Source organism: Trachurus trachurus, assembly GCF_905171665.1.
Source record: "Trachurus trachurus genome assembly, chromosome: 11".
NCBI lineage: Eukaryota > Metazoa > Chordata > Actinopteri > Carangiformes > Carangidae > Trachurus > Trachurus trachurus.
Window position 1 is genome coordinate 7,720,075 of NC_139904.1, and position 23,647 is coordinate 7,743,721.

General features: G+C 41.9%; 1 protein-coding gene across 1 annotated transcript in view; it reads left to right on the forward strand.

The window, feature by feature from the left end:
- The window catches only part of LOC310993753 (uncharacterized protein), a 115,745-nt gene that overhangs the window by 19,704 nt on the left and 72,394 nt on the right, over nt 1-23,647 (forward strand). The window contains exon 2 of the mRNA XM_083982214.1: nt 22,490-22,674. Coding sequence (XP_083838340.1) covers nt 22,490-22,674 — 185 coding nt within the window. The remainder of the gene's footprint in view (nt 1-22,489; nt 22,675-23,647) is intronic.

Consider the following 23,647-nt stretch of genomic DNA (forward strand, 5'->3'; position numbering starts at 1 on the left):
ATGTCGTCAGGCCGGAGTGGATGTATTTAATGTCGCCTTTTATAAGTATAAGAGTGACCATCCTCTGTTTGAAGGCCAAAAATACATCACATCTGATGCAGCAGAGAAACTGTGTAAACGTCGGATTATTGGTTTGGAAAGTTATTGAAATGTGAACTGAAAAGGATTGGTGAGACATTTGACCAGCCAGAAGGATTGTGTTATCGCCCAACCTCACATATCAGCCATATTTTACATTGATTGGCAAACTGGCCCATTGCCATAATCCCTATAGTTTTAGGAGTAGGTTTTTTACCTTTAATTGTAGGTGCAAGCTATTTTTAGAACGGCGGAGCAGAGCCGCGAGCTGCTCAGAGCTACGCTACGGAGGCTAATGGGATTTCTTGGTTTCCCTCATCAAACTCATCAAATACACAATCCAACAACTCGAAAACGCTCTGGTGGACAAGTTGTGACCTGCACATTCACCACGCTATGAGATAATAACAGAACGTTACCAGATGGAGTTGTTTTCGAGGCAAATACAGAGACTGCTTGCTGAAAAACTGCTCCCGACGGGAATGTACATCAGCGGTTTTGCCTGAATTTCCCTCTAAAACAACTCTGTCTGGTAACGTTCTGTTATTATCTCATAGCGTGGTGAATGTGCAGGTCACAACTTGTCCACCAGAGCGTTTTGGAGTTGTTGGATTGTGTATTTGATGAGTTTGATGAGGGAAACCAAGAAATCCCATTAGCCTCCGTAGCGTAGCTCTGAGCAGCTCACGGCTCTGCTCCGCCGTTCTAAAAATAGCTTGTACCGACAATTAAAGGTAACGAACATACCCTTAAAACTATAGGGACTATGGCAATGGGCCAATTTGCTAAAATGTTGAACTATCCCTTTAAGTTACCAAAGAGACAACACAAATGACGGCTTCTGAGTTCATCAGGTGTCCAAAACACAGTTAACAGAAACATTGGTTCTGCTTCCTGTTTCTGGACGACTTTGCCAAAGCGCCCTGCGTGGACAGTGGACACACCCCCCACCACCACAGCGGCAGACTGCCCATGCATTAGCCTTACAGCTTATCCCTCTGAGGTCTGGGATGGGGTGGGGTGGTGAAATCCCAGCTGTCTTTGGTGCACCCTGGACCGGTTTCCAAAACCTGGGGGTGTACGGGACTGAACGGCATCTTAATGGCCTCCACTTGCGTCTTTGCAGATTGAGTTCATGTGAATGGACTCAACACCTGTTGTCCTGCAGCTTTCACATTTGCTCGATCTGGTCCCCTGGGTCTTGATTGAAAAGTCTTTGCATGTTTTGGGGGACGCTGGGGAAGTTAAAGCAGAAGTAAGCGGAATGTTTGTGTTAATATAAGTCTTAAATAGTTATATCTTCCGACAGCAATCACTTACATAGAGTGTTTGGTCTGAAACACGGGTCTGTCAGTCACTCTGCTCTGCTGTAAGCCGAGGAGAAAACTTCTTGCATACTTCCTTGTATCCTATACAACCTTTATCCAATGAGGAGAGAGAACGGCATAAAGGGGCGGTCCTCTCTGTGTGTGCAGCCAAGGGATGCGCGTGAATGTGGTGACGTAGGGACGATGGCGGGGACTGCTAACTCCATCTGCTGACAGGAAGTTAGCCAAAACAACCGGATCGCTTACTTCTGCTTTAAATCCAGGAATTCACTGCTTTCTAAGAGACAAGATGAAGACGATTGACGTTTGAGTATTAAATGTCGATTTTAATGTTGGTGTGTGTGTGTGTGTGTGTGTGTGTTAGAGATAGAGATAGAGAGAGAGGAACTGAAGCGTCCTCTGCCTTCTGGTTTGTCTACACTGGTATTAGTTCAGTGCCCGGGCACCTTTCCCTGTGGTTTTCAGACATGCATGTTTGTGCCATTGCTGCCCCCCCTCCCCTCCGCCATCCACCCCACCCCACCCCACCCACACACCCACCCTCCGACTCCTCCAATCCTCCTTCTTAGTTTCCCACAGTTCCCTGCTTCACCTATTGAACCCAGCCACCAGCCCAGGAATGGAGCAGGGGGAACGGCAGGAATGTGGCTCCCAGTTCCAAGCCAAAAACACAAAACAAGGAAGACAGAACTCAAAACGCCCCGCCTCCTGGGAGCCGGGGCCGCGTTTTCATTGGCCCGTCGCTGTAGGCTGACCACAGATCCTCTGTTCCCAATTGGCTGCTTTTCTATCTTCACTCCCTGCTGCTCTCCGGCCTATCAGAGCCCACTCATGCTGTTAAAGTATGTGTGTGTGTGTCTGTGTGTATTGTGTGTGTGTGTGTGTGTGTCATCACTCTGATCCTTACCGACAGCACCGTCTTGAGTCTTGCCTGGTTTCACCAACAACATGTAGGATAATTGTTCTGCAGCTCAGGACGTTGCTCTGTATTAGCGCTTGGTAGCTTCTCTGTGCTCATATTAAAGCTGTTGCACACACACACACACAGAGAGAGAGACACACACACACGTTAGCGATGCTGCCTTCAAGCTATTATGGAAAAAGCAGCGTTAAAGTATATGAGGCAGCAAATACGGTTATCATGACGCCTCCCGTTCTGCCGCTCTGTGCAGCGCAGCGTCGGAAAAACCAGGTCGAATATACGGCTATAGGCCAAGTTTCTACACAGCTATTATTAGACTGCACTTCATCCTACAGGGGAGAATGATAAAGATAAGTCAGGTCAGTCGGCTGTGTCATCTGGGACGCTGGCTGGCTTTTTTTAATGTCACAATGCAGAGGCTCTTAACAGGGTTTACAACGAGAGGAGACGCAGAGAAATTCGACAACAACAGGAGGAGCAGCGTTGATAAGAAGGAGGTCAAAGGTCGGAGAGAAAAGGCCCCAGCAGCAGGTGTGAAATTCAGAAAATGGTGTCGTGGTGTTTCGTCTTTCTCTTATTTCACTGCATGAAAACAGAATCCCCGAAGTTTCATAGAGGATTTAAAGGCTGGACAGAAGCTCTGTAATGAAAACCATGTGGAGAAACGACACATGGAGGGTAAAGTGTAGTGAATAATAATGATATACGTATATTCTCCCACATGATATATCGTCTGCACTTCACGCCATGTTAACTTGCATAAATCTTTATAATCCTTTATGATGGCGCCGAGAGTTTCAGTGGAGTTGCATCATTTTACAAAACTCCGTCACACACTGTATCTCATAAAAAACACTAAGCTAAAAAAATTAAACTGTTAAGACTTTGTTTTATATCATCCACCGTGTGTGTGGATGGGTAATCAATCATATAATACATAAAAAAGTAATACATGACAGAAAATATCAACATAGTAAAATGAAGTAAAGATATCTCCCTACATACCACCTGTAACTGTGGCCCAGCGATAAACATGTAAATTAAATGTTCCTTACATCAACACAAAGTGAACATTATAAACCTTTATAAAAGAAAACTATTATAAACCAATTCCTGTATCGTGATTTCATAATACTATGAAAGCATATAGTTTTATTGATATAGTGATATTGATTTCATCATCCATTATCCAGCTCTGAATCGATTTGAATTTTAAAGGTTATATATGTAACACTGAGAAAGTTCACGTGACGTTCCCCCTGGTGGCCACCAAGTGAACTTCAGGCAGATTCCCGTTGATTATAAACTACTTTTCGAGACTGTAAACTTAATTGGACCGCAACATTGATAAAATATATGTAATTGGTCACTATTATTGTCCTTTTTTTAAGTAGAGTATAGAATATAACTGGTTACCTAGTGCAACATAGGCGAGTGGTGTTGACCTAACCGTTAGGCTACATCTGGCGTTAGCTAGCTCCTCAGTCTAAGGCGTATTTTATCCTCTTGTTTTAATTTGAAGTGACCTGAATTGGAACAATGATATATGTGTTTACAAATAAGAAAAAAAGTTAGTTGAATCATATCTTATGAAGTAGATATAATTATGCGTAGAAAAATAGGGTTTTGCGAAATTGGTGCAAGGCTTTAGATTAATTGAGGGTGTGTAGTAAGCAAGCTTGGCCATGGAAGTTGTATTTTTTTTTTTTTTTCCTTTACAGGTATTTAACTTTCAAGCCATCGTGTTACATGGTTTCGGGTTGCATTCCAGTCTAACGCACTTTGGTGTGTTTCCATATGAACCTTTCATATTAAAGTTTCAGCGACCTCCCTCCCTCCCTCCCTCCCTCGCTTCCTTCCTCGTGTCCTTCACAATAATCCGTCAGACTTCCTGTCAGATCCGTCCCGGTGGATCATGGTATCAGACTCGGAGTTACAGGCTGATAGAGGCTGACAGTCTCGCCGCTGATGGTTTCATGTGTTTTAGCTAATTAGTGTCTCAAGATTAATGTGTTGATTATTAAATGGTGTGAAAACATTTCACATCCTGTGTTTAAACAGCCGCACTCTTTGCCTTCTCTCAGTGCCAGGAGGCATTTTGTCAGAGGAGGCGCCACTTTACACTCGATTCATTAATGTTATTTATTTAAAACCCGTCTGTAATTTCTGTTTTATTTTCAAATGAGGGAGGGAGGGGGGGCAAACTGTTGAATCGGTGAGAAGTTGGCGCGGACTTGGCGGACGGCTGAGGCTTCAGGCTGCAGCGGGCGGCAGCAGCAGTCCGGAGGCTCTCGTCAGGTTTCTCTTTTTTTTTTCTGGTGAGCAGAGAGAAGGTATTTGGTTAAAGCCTGGCTCCTCCACTCATCTGCATCTTATTTGAATTTCCTGCTTGCATAATTCCTTGGTTAATGGGGAACTGCTCGGCACCACCACAGCTGTTTTGCCTTTCCTGCCTGGCAAGAATGCCGCTAACACAGCGGAGACGAGGGGAGGGGAGAGGGAGAGGGGAATGAGAGCGCGAGAGAGAGAGAGAGAGAGAGAGAGAGAGAGGGAGCGAGGGGAGAGAAAAAATGTTTAAAAAAGAGAAAAAAATCAAAAAAAAAAAAAAAAATCTGCAAGTCATGTGGTGCTAAAATACAGTACAAACAACGTGTGATCCCCCTGAGGACGGAGGAGGAGGAATGGAGTCAAACACACACACCCACTCCCTGCTCGCCCCCCCAACTCCTGCATGTACAAATACTCTCTAACAGCACCACACCCCCTTCACTAGAGCCACACTGAGCATGTGCAGTGATAGTGATGAGTCTCTCCTCTTCTCCTCTTCCTCCCCCCTCCTCCCCATCCTCCTCACCCAGTCCTCAGCTCTGCTATGCTGGCCCTGTAATTGGTTGGTAACAGGCTTTACTTGGGCAGCACCACACTCGCGCCAGGCGGACTTCAACCGGCCGCATTAATCTGTTTACGCATTCACAGCCCTATTAGAGGCTGTTTGTTCGCTCATTAGCAAATAAAAAAAATAGCAAAACAATAAAACCTGAGCTGGAGTTTGAACCCTGCCACTGCTGCTGCGATCGGCGTATATATAAGAGCGACGGATGTACGGGAATTTGTGTTGTTGGTGTTGCGGAGTGGGCGGGGCTTCCCTGATCGACCATGTGCCGACGTATTGGTGTTGTTTAGATCCTGTGTGTCTCCAAACTTCTGAAATCGTCTCAGTTTAAGGGCCAAATAATAATTATGATGCTTAACAGATTGAGTCGCCGAATATGTTTTTTCTCAGTGTGATGTGTATTTTCAGATTAAATCAAATTAGCGCTAATACAACAGTCTGCATCCTGTCTGCTGTTTTGAAACACAGCTGGACAGTTTTACTCTGTAAATAATGATTTTTTTTCTACTGTTATTTATCTTATCCTTTCTCCTTGTTTCTTTTTCTTTCCTCTCTTTTATTTGTATTGTTATTACCATGCTCTGTACCATAACTGTCAATATCAAGGTTACCATACAAATCACATCCCTGTTGTCATTTTCACATTATCCTGCTTTTAGACTTCAGAAGGGAATTGGAATTGATTGGTGAGTTAGTGGATCAATAGAAAAGTATTTATTATTTTTCAAGACCAATTTTGGAATTGGTCGTGTCGTTTATTAGCAAAACTGTTCACAGCTTTCTTTCTGTCATGTCATTGTCTGCTAAATATTTCTGTAAAACTGTGATCGCTCCTGTGATGTTTATAGACAAAACCATGAATGCATTGATAAAAAAGAATAATAATTAATCTTTAGTAGCAGTCTTGGATTGTTGATTTATTCTTTTTTTTCTTCGACACTGCAGGCAACCATGGATTTCATTTCCTTTAACCGCTTTAAAAGCCTGCAGATCCTCCAAACTCTCTTAAATTTAATAATCCATCACGACGGACCTTGTCTCTGTTTTTCTTGTCAAGGCTGCACTTGTTGTTGTTGTTGTTGTGTGGTTTGACAGTTGCGGCTGATTTAATTTAGGTCCTCTTTTCTTTTGTGCATAACAATTAAAAGTCTTTACGTGCAGCTTTGACCACACACCCGATCGATATAATATCCAATATAGTGAAATTCCCCACCGTGTGCAATAACCTTCTTTTTTAATAATATTTGGATTTTTGTGGCAGTCTTGCAGATTTGTGCAGCCGACCCTCAGTTCACTGTTGTACTATTGAATTTTACCCTGGCATGTGAATAATACAACTTTAAACTGCTGAAACCTGAAACATAAAATACAATATTATGATGGTATATCATTTAATACTAATTAACTATAATTAAAAAACATCTGCAACATATAACTCGATACTATATACACATCCTGAACAACACAAATGTGAATATAATTCAGTATTGTACAAACATTTCTTGAATATATTACATTAGAAAGTATTTGTTCACATGAAGTACAATAATATGATTATATATCATTAAAAAACAGTTGAAACATAAAATACAAGTTGTAGAAAAGTACCTGAATATAAGATAATATAATAGTAAAACAGCACTTAAAAAACATAAAGCACATGTGGTTTCCAGAGGCGGCAGATCTATATAATAGAGTACATAACATTATATGACTCAGTGTGTGAACCCTGTCCTAACCTGGTACAATTAATGTTGGCACTCGACGCTGTTACCTCGCATAACCCTGCGACACACCTGTCGTTACCATGGTTTCATCATTGTTGTGTACCTTGCATATACATGTGTGAGTTCCTCGGAATTGCCTTGATGGATTTTTAACTCCGGTGCCAAGAGATTCACCGGTGAATGCACAGTACATAAATGCCTGTAGGCGGCTTGGTAACAATTTTCTTTTTCTTTTTTTTTTTTTTTTGTAAGGCTGCACACCTCGCTGACTCTGTCCTGACACATCACACAGCAAAACTAGTTTAGCTTGTTAACGGGAAACAGAAAGAGACAGATGAGAGAGAGAGAGAGAGAGAGAGAGACATCTCTTGTCATCGCCTGATGGTGGAATTTCGTGCAGCTTAAAATTTATGATGTATAGGGGTTCGGGTAATATGTTGTTGACGTGCCAGAGAGCTAGTGTGAAATATGACCACACCTCATGCATGTGATGCACAAACAAGCGGGCGATGACAGAGAAGGTTATAGAAATGTTGTTCTGCCACAAAGCGTTTGAAGTAGCAGCAAGCGTGTCCTCAGATGCCCCTGCTTCCCTGAGTGTTTACATCGGACCCTGAATGCAACACAATGTAGCTGTGACACAAGTTCACCACAACAGCAAACATCACAGACACTTTATGACTTTGGACTTTATGTTGCCAGTTATATTTACTGATAAATTCTTATAGAAGGAATATTCATACTATAATGAGTGTGTCTTGTGTGTGTGTGCTAGTGTCAGCTTGTGCATGGCCTTAATACAATCTTATTAGATGTTTTCACTCTCCGTGTGTATATGTGTGTATGTGTGTGTGTGTGTAAACCTGATGTTTCCAGATCAGTCACAGCTGTTGTGTCTGCTTTTATTACTTCTCTCAGCAGGTGGGGGACACTTCTTTCCCCCCGCTCCTCATTCAGTTCGTCATCTTCTTTGTCCCGTCCGTGTTATTAGTTCGGGCCGAGCGCCGGTCATCCTGACATATTGAGTCCTCACCGACATGAGGTTTCCCGGTGTCCTGCATCAATAACGGAGCAGGAATTTACCCCTGTCCGGATCAGTAATGAAATCTGGGGCGTCTTTGTTATGCAGCAGCGGCGGCGGCCGTTGAAGCTCAACTCATCACATGATGTTGGTGGAGGAGTTGTACATTTGTCGACCTTGGGTTTCAGGTTAAATCTGATCTTAATGCTCCCAAAAATACAGAACATGAGTTTTGAATCTTTTGTTTTCGCCTCATGGAAACATTAGTGTGAACCAGTTTGTCAGGCTGATGTTAAAAAAAAAAAGGAGATTAGGTTAATGATTGAAGCGAATTCAAGCCTCTTAAATTGTACCTTTACATGATCCTCAAAGTAAAAATGTTTGTTTTTTACCTTATTAATTGCAGCCCAGAGTAGTTGATCATTCAACAAATGACTAAATTGTTATAGACACGAAACGAACAAATGAATGTATCACTCAGCACCTTTGGTTTTGTTCCAGTTCTAATCATTAATTAAAGAAATAAAAAAGTCAAACTTTTATTGTGAGGAGCCCGGGGCACACCTGCAGTAATCACACGGTCTAATCAACAGTTTTATATGACACACCTGTCAGGTGTGTTGATGAGCTTGGTGAAGAGGGAGGGGGATGCCGACTAAAACGGATTTACGACCCAAAAACAGTCTCGGTGCAGTTTTTATATCTTTTCTCTGGAGTTCAGTCAACAGGTTTATGTCACCCAATGCTTTATTAACCCATAAGAAGATATATTTGTAGCTTTAAGAGCCCAAAAAAATATCTCAGTGTAGCTCAGCTTCTGTCTGGAGCTTTAGAAACAACCGTTCGGTGTCAGCCAATCAGAAGAGAGGAGGCTCCGGGTCTCTCTTCTGATTGGCTGACTGTTTTCTGAGCGATACGATAAAAAATAGAGAAGATTTCATGTAAAATACTCAGAGAAACCAAATCCGGCAGAGTTTGGATGGTAGGTCCAGGTGGGCGGGGCTTGGTGACTGCCTTGTTGTGACATCACAAAGTTACAGGAAGTCCTGACGGCTGTTTTTAAGGCTCAGTTTCTGAATACAGGCTTAGTGCATTTCTCTGAGGATTTAATATTTTCACAGTATTAATATAGAACCTGGAGTTGATTCATTATCACAATACACACAGAAATCTGCTTTTATACAATAATATGGGACCTTTAAATATTGTCCCTTGATATTAAAAATATAACTTTGTGTTATATGAACAGATGTGGTGTATTTGGCTGGAAGCTGCTGCCTTCAGTGTCACTTCAGGAGTGTGGATGTGGGTTGATAATATTAACTACATCTCACAACCAATACTTTCTGTCACCTGTTCAGTAAATAGACCAGTATGAGATGAGTCTTATGTAGCTCAGGTGACGGAGACGGATGTGTCACTAATATAATCTGAGCAGCACTGAGTCGTTAGGAAAAAGGTGTTTTGAGAGTTTTTTCACGTTAAGAGAAATATTTCAGTCAGACTCCAAGGGAGAAGCCGATGTGCTAACCAGCTCCCAAAGCTCCTCACACTGCAGCAAAGTTAACATGCTAATAACGCAAATTTATATTAACGCCAATTTTTTTTTTCTTTCTTTTTTTTTTCTTTTTTTTGCATGATTAATGTTCTGTTATATTGGTGTTTGGGCTGAACCACAGTTTGAATCATTTTCCCATGTTGGAGTGAAATCTGTGACCTGTCAGATTTTGTGGACACTGTGCCTGCTGTTGCACATTTTTCAGAAGAATAAGAATAGGAAGAAGGACGTGTAAACGTAAACGGCGTTAACTCTACACCAGGGTCAGGTTGACATGTTGGTGGAGCGTGAAAACTGAGCCGAGCTCTGGTGGAAATTTCTCCATCCTGTCTGTTAATTAAACCCTGGTGGACGGCGTCGGCTGCCAGGAGGACGAGCTAAAGTAACGCTGAAGACACGCCACCGCCTCAAGTCGTGTTAATGTGAGCGGACTGCAGGCGTTCAGCCTCTCTGCAAATTTGTTTCACATTGAAGCTGCAGTGAGGCCTTTTTTAGGGTTTATCATTGGTGTGGTTAATGTATAATAAAGTCACACTTACATATTTTCCCAGTGTCTTACACTTGAAAAATATTGCTTTAAAGGGACATTGTGTAACTTCTCCTGTTATCTGTTTACGAAAATCTATCATTTCGTTCAAAAGTCTGTTTTTCATTAATCAGAAATCCCCCCCATCAACAAACTGAAGTGTTCCTTTAAGCTCTGAATTTACCGTTCATATCATTCATATATACATGATGCTGCATTCACCTGCAGTTGGGCAGATGGCCGTCGGTAACAAACCAGATGTAATTTTAGTCACAGAAGTCGAGAGAAAGCCGGTAAAACGTGGGTCAGAAAAACAATATGACATCGCCATGACAACATATTGTCACGTGTATTGTTTTGCCTGGTGCTGACGGACCACTTGTTTACATAGAGGCTTGTTTATGCCGTTACGTGCAGCGGCTGTCGTCCGTCTGCCGTCTGCCCAATTTCATGTGAATGCAACGCTAGATGGGGGTAATTCCTACACAATGTACCTGAACATTTTGAACAAACGAAAAGCATCACTCATGCGATCTATGAATCGACAGCCCCTATAGTTTCCTGTCTACACGTCATGATCGACAGATGGCTCATCCAATCAAGTGCAAAGTATTTATTTATTTTCTTTCTTTCTTTCTTTCTTTTTTCAAAGTGTCTGCCCCGTTTTCCCCAACAGTTTCCGATGAAGCCGTTCCAGATGGTTCTGTGTGACGAACCATCTGCTGCGTCGGGTTAAGATCCAGTCAATCAATAGTTAAAGAAGCACTCATGCTGTCACATGCTCTGGAAGTTGCTTGCTACGGTCTGAATTTTGCGGTGGCAGCGACCCACATGACTCACAACACAACCGAGAGTGAACGGGGCAACACAGTGAAACACACACACCCACCCACCCTCGCTTTTGCATCGAGGTGCTATCGAGCAAGGCAGGAAGGAGTGTAGCATCGCATCATTGCAGCCTAAATGCTTGTATCTGCATCAGTGTGTGCGTGTGTGTGTGGGCATGAGTTGCTTATCAATTCTGAGCTCATTGTCTCTCTGCGTGTCGTGTTGTTGTTGTTTTTGTTGTTGTGTGGAAATCCCCACAGTTTCACTAATGTGTTGTCATTAAGCCAGAAACAAGCGGGCAGTTAATTTTTTTTTTCACTTCCTTAAGTTTGACATTTTACCACCCACCAGTCGAGTTTTTCCCTTTTTCTTTTTCATAATATGAGTTTTATGTCTCGGGAAGCCCCACCCCTTTAATTTAAAAATAAAGTCATGGGATTTTGTTGGATTCTTTTACAGTGTGTGAGAAACCGTGTCTATATTTGGATGAGGACGATTCATGAGCAAGTGTAAAGTGTTAATCCCCTGCAGCTGTTGGCTGTAGGTCAAGTCAAGTGGGTTTTTATTAAACAAATCCAACTCTTCGGGGCAGTAACTCGTTCAGACGAACCAAACAAACCCGTGCAGTTTGACTCGACGCTAAAAATACAATATCTTCTCACAGCCAAAATGGACTTTATGCTCCCATATGTCACACTTTTTACTGTTGTTTTTTATTTGAAGTGTTCAATTCAATTTGATTTTATTTCATTCGTATGACGTCACTTCATAATATATTATCTAAAGACTCTTTATGGGGTAAATAAGTGACTTAATTATACAGAGAAAGCGGCAGTTCTCACAAAGAGCAGCATTTGGCGCTGGTGACTCAGAGTGGGAGGGGCCGTCTGCCTCGACCAGTTGGGTTTGAAAGGGAAAACGATGAAGATAATCAACAACAGTTTACACTGATGATGATTATTAATAGCAACAGTGAAAAATATTAACAGATATACCCACAGGAAATGGTGATGTCATAAGTGCTTGTTGTGAAACACAGGCAGCAAGTAGCGAAGCAGTCTTTATATGTAAATGGAAAAGACGAATTAAAGTTAAGTACTAGAATACCAAAGTAGGTTTTACGACTGTGTTGGTCAGTCTGTCGGCTTGACAATCCTTTTTTAAAAGAATAAAACTCACATAAACAGTCCAGAGAGCTTTATCGTATTAGATCACATTTCATTTGCAGTTGCAGCTGCATGTTATTGCCATAAATCAGCATTAATATCATATTGTGTTAGCGTTTGTTGTCTTGTTACAACCCCAATACTAGTAGATCGATAAGTATTAATCCATAACAAGATATACGTATATTGTAGTTTTAAAAGGCAAAAACCATCTCAGTGTAGTTTTACATCTCCTCTCTCTGCTTCCCTCTGGAGCTTTAGTAACAACAGGTCGCTGTCAGCCAATCAGAAGAGAGGGGGCTCTGAACCTTTCTTCTAATTGGCTGACATTTTTCTGAGTGTTTGAAAAAAAAGTAGCAGATTGCAGGATTCGGTTTCTCTGAGTGTTTTATCTGCAAAGGTTGATTGGCTGGGTCCAGGTGGGCGGGGCTTGGTGTCTGCTCTGTTGTGACATCACAAAGTTACAGGAAGTCCCGACAGGTTGTTTTAAGGCTCGGTTTCTGAATACAGGCTGTGAGTGTTTCTCTGTGGACTGAGGCTTTGATACTTTCACAGTGTTAATACCGAACCTAGAACCAATCAGATGATCCGAGCGTCTCTTCCATGGTGTTACACTTCTATCAAGTCGAGACGGATTTAAACTGAGAACGGTCCAAATCAAATACGTTTTTTTTTTTTCTTCACTCGTATCTTTGACCACAAACTCACACCTTCAGGATTATTTTCTCCGACTTGACAGATCTCCTTGTCACCGTCTGAATATTCACCTCCTGTGGACGACGGGGTCCTTTTTAAAGATTCACTCCAGACTACAGCGACAGAGCAGAGCTATATCTCCAACATCACAGTGTAATCTGATTCACTGTTGATAATAAAACATTTCTGATAAGTGGAGCTTTAATGATACAAAACAAAACAAAACAAAATAAAATAAAATATTGTTTTACATCATCCAGTCCTGCAGCTTCAGATACATCCAGCTGACTGTCACCACAGAAAAGCCCCACCCCCACCCGCCTGTACAGGAGCAGAGAGACAGACAGTGAGACAGTGAGACAGACAGACACCCCCTCACTACCACCACTTAAGGAGAAAACCCACAAAGCTAATTAATTAGGGCCGACTGGTTCATTTGCATGTTTTGTAAGCACTAATTAAGATATGCAAAATATCCAGATGAGTGCCGCAGCCTAAATGTATTTTAAGCGGCTCGTCGGCGCTGAGGTATGGACAGGAAAATAGATTGAGGCCGCGTCCTCCGCCGTCACATTAATCTGAGGCTTCCTGTGTCAGAGCGACCTCGGCAGGAAGCGCAGGACATACAGGAATTTTTTTTTCTCTGGGACTTTTGGCACTTAAATATTAATACGCCGTGTAGTGACAGAGAGCGGGGACAGCTGGACCTCACGTATGATGCAAAAGGACCGCAAGACGTGCAGCACGGAGCGTATAGACAGGAGAGAGGAGGGGGGGCAGTTTATTATCTCTGATCCATCAGAGTGTGTGTGTCGACTCTCGGCCGATGGGTCGCTTCACAGAAATGTAAAAATGAAACACAGCTTCCCAGAGCTCAGTCAGCAGCTGTTTGTCTGGCACAAAGTAGATCCACAGAGAGGTGCATACAGGACAGTGTTTATGGGATATTAAGTCATTATTCTATATGTTTTTAATAACACAATATCACATCACATCATGTTATGTAGGTTAAAAAGAAGTTGGAAGAGGAAAGTGTAAATTTTCAAGTTTAAAACTAAGTTTAAGTCAGAAAAACATGTTTACATACTTTGTACAGGTGGACCACTCAAGCTCAACTTTTTGAGTTGGACTTAGTGAAACTGAAATACATTATTGTATTTCAATCATTCCGTCATTGTGTTGCCTGTGTTCTTCCAACTTTATGAAATGGAGAAATATGTTTTCTTCCTTGATATAAAAAAAAGCAGTTTTGATCTTGATAAAAAATGTTTTCTCTTAAAATGACAACTGCAGTGTTTTTCCTTGCATACTTTAGCAAATTTGTGAGTTTTTTTTCCTTGCAAATTTATGACTTAATAATATCAGAGAACGTTAAAGTTGAAAATTCAGAGTTTTAATCTCTGAAGTTTCCACCTCCCAGTCCAGTGCATTTTTTTTTTTTTTGTCTTAACCTTAAATGGCCCTAATTCGCTGCAGCATATCAGCAAAATTTAGATATTGAGCAGGCACCTCTTTTTTTATGAGACTTTTATGACAATTTGAAGTTACAAAGCAACAAAACAAGACATAATCAGATTGGCCTTCATGTCTGGACGGCATCACGATCCCATTCAAGTTGGTGTCAGCTGCTTTCGGCTGTTTATCTGTTTTCTTCTCCTCCTGCCCTCCTCCGCTCACATACACAGCGTTTCAATACGGCCGAACTCACAATAAAGCTTCTGTTCCTAAACAAGTGATAAATAGTGGCCCCATTAAGATCACTTCAGAGCTGCTGCTGCAAATCCTGATTTTTTTTTTTTTTTTTTACCACGACGTCGCCTGACAACATCGTTAAGCAGCACACAACTAAAAGACAAAAGACGGAGCTGTGATTTCAGCTGGATTTACTGTAGAATGATCAGTCGGAGGGGAAGTTAGACTCATGTTGACTCAAAGCTTCGTCCGTTGTTGGATTTTGTCGCTGAGATAAACAACTTAAAGTGAAATACAAACATCCACTGTTGTTTTTTTAAGTGTTAAAGTTGTTTAGTGACAGCGACCTTTGAGCCTCAGGAGGAAACGCACACAAACACACACTCACATTAACACACAGACGCACACACAGGCACACACAGAGTCCCAAAGCGGAGCTGGTTAGTATCAGGTTGGTGATGGATGGAGGATGAGGTCAGTCCTGAGGGGGATCCAGACTCTCTGGAAAAGACCTGTTGTTCTCTCTCTCTCTCTCCCTGCTGGGCTGCAGCACTGATGATCTCATCCACTCACTCACCCACACACACACACACACATGCATGCACACACACAAACACCACATGCACTTAGCACATCCTGGGGAAAACACTGCTGGTGATTCCCTCTTAAAGGAGCTTCATGATGTTTAGATGTCGATCGCCGGCTGCAGATAAACAGCTGATGGTTATCGACTGATTTTTAACAGGAAATATGTAAAAACCAACATAAAAAAGTACTTAAACCTTAAAGGGATAGTTCAACATTTTGGCAAATTGGCCCATTGCCATAATCCCTATAGTCATAGCAGTAGGTTTGTTACCTTTATTTGTCGGTGCAAGCTATTTTTTAGAACTGCTCAGAGCTACACTACGGAGGCTAATGGGATTTCTTGGTTTCCTTCTCATCAAACTCATCAAATACACAATCCAACAACTCCAAAACGCTCTGGTGGACAAGTTGTGACCTGCACATTCACCACGCTACGTCTCTGTATTTACCTCGAAAACAGCTCTGTTTCGTAACGTTTCATTATTATCTCATAGCGTGGTGAATGTGCAGGTCACAACTTGTCCACCAGAGCATTTTGGTGTTGTTGGATTGTGTATTTGATGAGTTTGATGAGGGAAACCAAGAAATCCCATGAGCCTCCGTAGCGTAGCTCTGAGCAGCTCGCGGCTCTGCTCCGCCGTTCTAAAAATAGCTTGCACCGACAAATAAAGGTAACGAACCTACTGCTATGACTATAGGGATTATGGCAATGGGCCAATTTGCCAAAATGTTGAGCTACCCCTTTAAGGTTTAAGTACTTTTTTTTGTTTTTTACATATTTCCTGTTAAAAATCAGTCGATAACCATCAGCTGTTTAAGACAAAATGTTGAACCATCCCTTTAATGTGATGTAGTTTTTTCCCCACTCTAAAGCCCTATGTTTTATTCTGAAGGTCTAAACTGTAAGAGAGACTTGGTTGTAGTAAAAAAACAACAGGGATATCAGCATGATACATGTATTTTTAAGATTAAGTGTCACTTTCACTTCCTGTTGATGTCATTACCTGTGATGTCAGAGCTGATAAACGTCCACAGAGTCACAGGAAAAATAGCAACAACTTCCTTGAAACTCGTGTTTTTAAGTTTTATGCCGAACCACAGTGCAACAGTAGTTGTGGTTACTTCACAACAAAGAGGAGCTGGTAACAGTGAGTTCTGCCTGTTTCATTTATTTTCCACAAACAGAGCAGCACAACAACACAACGTTGTTTGTGTTTCGTGGAAAACTTTGATACTGATTTTCAACATTTAATCTGACATTATCCAAAAAGACTTTGTGCTTGTGTGTGCACAGTGTTTGTCCTGCAGAAACTCCATTAAGTGGTTTTTATTGTTTTTTGATGATGTGTCAAACTGAAGGTGTGGTTTAATAAAAGTTCTTTCACTCTTTGTTGAAAGTTAAATTGATTTTTGAATCGGTTTCGGATTAAATTTGACACATTTCTTTTTGCAGTCAGTCAACAGTCAGAACTGAGGTTGTCTGAGTTTGATACGAGCACTTTCTCACCCCATCAAAGCAATTCATATGTTGCCACATGTCAGATTGTAATTTCTTATTTTCTGCTAAAGCCTAAATCACTCTCACTCTGAGAAAATAGAGTAATGTTTTAAGATCTACGGATAAAAGAACAAGACTTAAAATTGTATTTGACAATTGCATATATACGCACACACACTCTTGTATAAATCTTTATTCTTTTAAAACTGTCTCCTCCTGTGCGTATAAATAACTGTATATAACAGTCGTTCTGAACAGTATCAAGTGTATTTATATAGAGATTTCAGATTTGACACTAATTTCTCTCCCCGTTCCTCTGACAAAACCTCCTCACGACGTTTACACAACTGAACTAAGCCGAGTGTTTCGGCTCCGTGTTCAAGAACATTATATTAATTTCACATTATCTCCGTTGTTGGAACCAGACGCGTCAGGAATCTGATGAAATCTCCTTCCAAACAGAAACAGATGCTGCCACATCTGTTGGAAACTCAAGACGTTTTCTCTGAGTCAGCCCTCGGTCAGGCTCGACCTGCGTTTTGTTTAAACCGGTTTAATGATGATTTCCTCAGCGTTAACGCATCAAAACCCCCCGAAAAAACTGTGTCCCGGTTCAGAGGTCTCATCCTTCCCAGGCTGCAATTAAAGGCTGCAAGTCATTTTAAACACTCCTTCGCATGCATCCTTGTCCTGGACAATGACAAAACGTATCCCAAGGTTGTTTCCGCAGTAGTAATGAGAATAATACGGGAGAAAAACACAGAAAGAGAGAAAGACGATACCATTTAACTCAACAGATAACGCTACAACTGTGAAAGTTGCTACAGCGGTAGGATGTTGCAGTAGTAAAGATGGGAACAGCTGGGGACACGAAGCATAAATCCTCAGCCTTGGTGGTTTATTTATGAACGTTTACCTCTGTGTGTATGGGCGGTACGATTCAGGTTACGATTTTGCGTTTCCGAATTCGGTTGCTAATGATTCTCGGTTCCAATTTCTTTCAAAGAGATGGGGTCTAAAAAGTTGGCATGGACTATAGAGGTGGGAATCACCAGAGGCCCTGCAAAACGATATTAACACGATACTTGTGTCTCGATACGATGCTGTTGCGATATATGCTGCGATATATTGCAGTTTTTTAGCTTTTTTCAACTGCATATGATGTCTTTTTTCCCCTAATGAGATAAACTTCTTAGTCTGTTCGTCTCTCTTCAGTCATTTCTATTGATGCAAAATGGGACTGTCAGCAAACGTACATATCTGACAAAATGAACTGTTTTATTACATGCTAGTCCAACTAAATTAAATGCTAACATGTGGACGTGAAGTAAAAATAGAATATACATGTTTGATTTAAACAAGAGCGGCGTTTTCTGGATTTCTTTCTGTGATGCCTCCAACAGCACCATCGAGTAGACTAAACAAGCAATTATTACTACATAACACAACAGTACCAAAACCTTCAATTCACGCTTGCAATTGATATAATAAAAGATCCGATTCTTGGCGTCGGTATAGAGATACAATATTGCCATGAAAAATATTGCATTACTTCGCTGTATCAATTTTTGGACCCCCAATGGTCCACCACTATTACCGGCAGTCGGCGGACTACAAGCCAAAGACGAAGCGTGAATGAAAATTGTTTAGGGGAATCTAATTGTTAGAACTGGTTCCGTTCGATTCTGGATTGTCGATGCCCGAAGAGACAGAATAGTGACAAACCATCAAACCAGGACAATGAAGGAAGGAAGTGTTTTTTAATGAGTCGTTTTGTAAAACAAAGACTTGACTTTAAGCGGAAGTTGAACTGATTCTAAAGCAAAGTACAGCTCCGATATAGTGTATGTATGTATCTCCGATTCGTCACTGTTCATTCACTGGAAGTCTTCTGACTCCCTGATTTAATCGCTGCTCTAATGGGTTCTCTGTGAAGGACAATAATAGCCTAAATGCTGTTGTGGAAGTCGGCTCTCCGTTAATTGGACTCCAGCAAAGAGACCTGTGCTCCCCGTTGGGGGGGGACCAGGCGGCCCACAAGGCTGAAGGAATTATCGTTCAATCTGACCATGTTCTGTCCGGTGAGTTCGCTAAGATGCCCTCAGGCCGCCGTTATAATCTGCCCCTCAGGAAAACAAACCGCCACTCCATGTCCTTCACTCCCGCTGCTGTCATGCTACTGAACACAGACCCCTGCCTGTTTTAAATGACTCTTACAGGCCTTTAAAACCTGTTATTTTTTAATTTTTCACGATAGTTTTACCAGTTTTTAAACCATATTTCTAGTTGCTTGTGATTCCTTTGCTCTTTGGGGAGGTGAGGTGTCATGTAATTACAGTTTTGGAATAAAAAAATACGCTAAAAAGTGCAGAAAGTTTTAGATTATTATCCATGTTGCAAGTGCACAATAAAAGTGAAAAAGAAAAAGTGGTTCTTTAGCTGACTGTGTTTGAGAAGAGCCCGTGTTAAAAGGAAGCATTGAAGCAATGTAAGTGGGTAAAAGACCAATAACAGCTTTATAAATGAATAAAAAACCCAGTGGCTTTCACATCTTACAGAAAGAGTAAGGCCACAAAACCTTGGCAGAGAGGTCGCAGCGATGTGTGCTATAATAATCATCTGCAGTAACAAACCTTAAAGCAGAATGAAAAGACTGAAAGAGTTCAGCAGCTTCAGAGTCACAGAGCGGATCTTTCAAAGTAAAACACCGGACTTTTATTTTGTTTGTTTGTTGTTATTTTGGTCAGTAAGAGCATCGATCCATGCCGTGGAGAAACTGCTGAATGTGTAGTTCACTGTGTGTGTGTGTGTGTGTCCTCCAGAGCGAGATATTGCTTTAAGGTTAATGTTGAGAATGAACTGAAGTCAATGGAAACTGAGCACAGCAGTAAAATAATGCAAACACACACACACAGAGACAAGGACAACACATGATTCAGCTCTACACAAGTACACAGTCAGTCACACACACACACGCGCACACACACGCACGCACACACACACCCTTGTACACCTTCAACAAACTAAAGACATTTCGGCCAATTAAATCAATCTGTTTTAGGATTTCAGCTTGAGCGTATACATGGGTTACAAAGTGAACTGGTTGGGTGTTTATGTGCGCCGACGAAACAAATGCTTCAAATTTTTCGTGCACGCGCAGCCGTGAGTGATTACGTTACTATGGTTACAACAATATTGATTACGGAAGTGCTGCAGCTGTGACCAAAAACAAAACAGAAACATGGAAATACATCGTTTGTTGATATAATATTCTCTTATTAAGCAACAGCGTGACATACAGTAATATGCCTACTTTTAGAATCCAGCAGCAGGAGAAGAAGAGGAAGCCTTTTGGAGTCGGAAGCGCGCATACAATATGTTTCCGGCGTAATATTTTTATGTTTTAGTACAGTGTTTTTCATATGGGGTCGCCTGACATGTCTAGTAATTGATTAAAAAAAAAAAAAAAAAAAAGTTACTGAAAAAAATATGTTTTTAACTAATCATTAATCTTTTTAAAATTATGATTTTAAACACCACACACAATCTTAAATAACTGTATTCTAAACTTATGAATATGAATCGAGTTCAAATAAAATCGCCAGAAATTTGTGATGTCAAAATGGGGTCACAAGCCAAAAAAGGTTGGGAACCACTTTTTTACATCCAGTAGTAAATAGGTTTCTCTTGAAGTTCACCTTGGGGCAGTGGATTTCTTGCTCGACATTTTTGCTTGAGTGGCAGCCAATCGTGCATGAGTATGTCAAGTCCTGAGCATTCGGAGAACGAAAGCCGCCAGAATTCAACCTGTTTCAAGGTTTACATGACAGACAGAACGCTTTAGAAAAGTTTTAAAGTTCCCCCTTCAAACCAAATTGGAATTTCAATCGGTTTGGGATATTTGAGACGGTTTGAGGTTGTTTATATGAAGTATTTTCAGTCGGTTTGATGAGGAGGTCAGGAGGACACATCTGGTACATCACACACACACGCACACAGTGGTCCAGATGTTCAGATAAACATCCTGATTCTTATTTCTGTCTCTCTGACTCTGTTAAACTATTTAACATCGATAATGTGAAGCGCAGTCTTAATATTAACACTGCAGGTTTTCTTGGTGGTAGATGTTGCTGAAACTATACGATATCACAACACAACACTCACTCACGTTCATGCTGTCTCAGAATCAGCTTCGTCTGCAACTGGTTGCTGCTCATTAAGCTTGAAACTTCATCTGAACCCCCCCTCACTCACTCCCTCCCTCACTCCCTCCCTCACTCCCCCCTCCTCATAGCGCTGGGTGCTTTGTGTCTGAGCGCCGGCTGCTTCAGGGCATCGAACTCCTGAATCCTGCTCCTGCAGCTCAGCCTGTGGTTCAGCAGGTGTGAGCCGGAGGTTTTCCACGTCTCACACGTCGTCGCTGCATTTAAAAAAGAAATGATTGAGGTGTGTGTGTGTGTGTGGGCATCAGGTAGTTTTATTATAGGTAGGTTTTTTATAATAATGAACAGATTCACAGGTCTGAGGAGCGATCAGACACCACCAGCACTGAGCTGTGCAGACGGGGTTTTTTACCTGTTCGTTCACCGTCTGTGGTGAAAATAGTGAGCTGCACACTTACAGCGTCTTCATATCTGACGGCTGAGTTGTTTTAAATCTCGGCGGTTGAGCTGCTTCTGTTTCTGAGCCTCTGTTGTAATAAAAGTTCTCCAGCCTGTGTCCATGATATGTAAACACGTACACGCCTACACCACAGCCCCACCTGGACGACGCGCAGGTGGATTCATAGTGTGCGTGATGTGTACTGCTTCGATTTGCTTATTCACACACCTGAGAGCCATAAATCCATTTTTTATTGATTAATTTGAATTTACGCTTCGGGACGCTGTTTAGAAATGAAAATCAGAATTCGCTTTAACCCGGGTTGTTAACGGTTCAAAGCCCTGAGTGACTTCAGCAGTGTTGGGCTCGTAAACGTCAGGAGGTCGTCTCCTCACTCTCCATTCGATTTCTTTAGTGTTCGATCTCGAGTAAAATTTTGTGGGGAAGAAAAAGAAGAAGAAGAAGAAAAAAAAGAGTTCCTGGTGGAAATATAATAAAGATGCTGTGGAGTTTCACATCTCCACAGATGAAGCGGTTGTGTATTTAGAGCTGAAAAGCCTGAATTCATCGACAATCGACCTCAGATTGGAGCTACAGAGCCTCAAACTCATCTGAATAATTCATTTGTGGTTTGTAATTTGAAATTTTTTTATTAAAACTGTTCACACAACATCAGAACAGCAAATTATAAACCATTATTCAGTCGTTATTCATCTTTTAAATAGGGCAGAATCAGATGTAGAGCTATAGGTAACGACTGAATGCATTATTCATATCCATCCTGTCACGTCTCTGGTGACATCATCACAGAACGCTGGCTTCTCATTGGCTCCTCACTAAAGGTTAAATCTGATCAGCTATAAGGAGTCGTTACAGTACGACACCGTCGACGCACACAGATGTACACATGTTGAATGTGTGTGTGTCTCTCTCTTTCTCTCTTTCTGTTTCTGTCTTTGTCACTTCCTCCCTTCTCTCTGCGTTTTGGCACATGTTGCCACGGTAACTACTGCCCCTTTTTTTTTTTTGGGCCAAGTTGTAGTGATGCGGTTTTTAAGGCCCACACTGGGCTTAAACCACAGCTTCATTTATGCACGCGCACACACACACACACACACATACACGCACACACACAGTCATCAACACCTCTGCCTCTGTCTGCAACTGTCTAACACACACACACACAGACGCGCGCACACACACACACACACAGCGTCACACCTACACACAGTACAGTAGTTCCATTTTGTCTTTGATTTGTCTTCTGTTCTCTCTCACACACTCTTTTATGCACTCATACACACACACACACACACTCAGCCTCTCTCACACACACACACACTCACTTACTCCTCTCTGCTTTCAGATCCCACAGGAGATTACCCAGAGTGCCGCTGGCCTGAGGACCGTCCAGAGAGGAGAAGAGAGCAGAGAGGGAGAGATAAAGCGACACATCGAGGACGACAGCCGATTGGAGGAGGAGGAGGAGGTGGAGCCTCAGCGACAGCCCCTCCCCCTCCTGCCAAGCCCCTCCCCCTTTGAGGAAGTGCAGTAAGTAACCAACTCTTTTTTCCTTTAATCTCTTTGTCAAGAGGAAGTCGTCGTCTTTTACACTTTTGTTGCGCGAATGCAACAACATTTGTTTTGAAACGTGAACGCCGGCGTTTCCTCATCAGAGGTTTTTTCTCAGCAGTTGTTGGTTCATCTGTACGTTAACTGGCTGTTTGCTAGCTGCAATAAACACATTTTGCATTTTCAGTCGCTCTGCAGCTTTAACCAGCAGAAGTAGAAGTGTAAAAGCTCCTCGTGGGCAGAGAGGTGAACTTTATGAACTTTTGGTAGAAAAAAAAAAAAGCTCAGTAAATGCCATTTTGGCATTTGGCATTTGCCACCAGGTCTTGGGTTGTGTTTGTTTAATGGCGGCACCACAGGATGTAGGAGCCAGAGTTATGTTGGGAGGAGGAGGAGGAGGAGGTGCGACTCCTGTGTTCCTCAATCCGAGTGAAATAAACGAGTGAATGAACGAACGTGCGGAGCTGTGCTCAGGTTCGACAGGTGAGGGTCGTTTTTCCTTTTTTTCTGCTTTGTCTCTGGGTCTCTGGATCATGATGGTGATGATGGTGATGATGGTGGTGGAGGTCCAGGATCTGCAGCTGCTCCCTTACGGAGGTGATTTCTAACGCTGTGGTGTAAAAGTGCGTTTTCAGGCTATAATTAATCCGTCGCGTGCGATCAGACCTTCACGCGGTGTCAGCAGCTGTTTTCACTCGCTGCTTCGTGTGTGAACGTGAAGGTGAAGTGACGTCGGACCTGCGCCGTCAGCTGCAGTGTTGAGAAGAGGGAAGCAGATAAGGGTAGTGCTTTTTAAATGATCCAATTATTTAAAATCAGTATAAAAATAGGTTGTTAACACTTAATGAATCATAAATAAACACATTTTCATACATTAAAGCAGAAGGAAGTGATATATTTGTGTTAATATAAGTCTTAAATAGTTATATCTTCCGACAGCAATCACTTATAT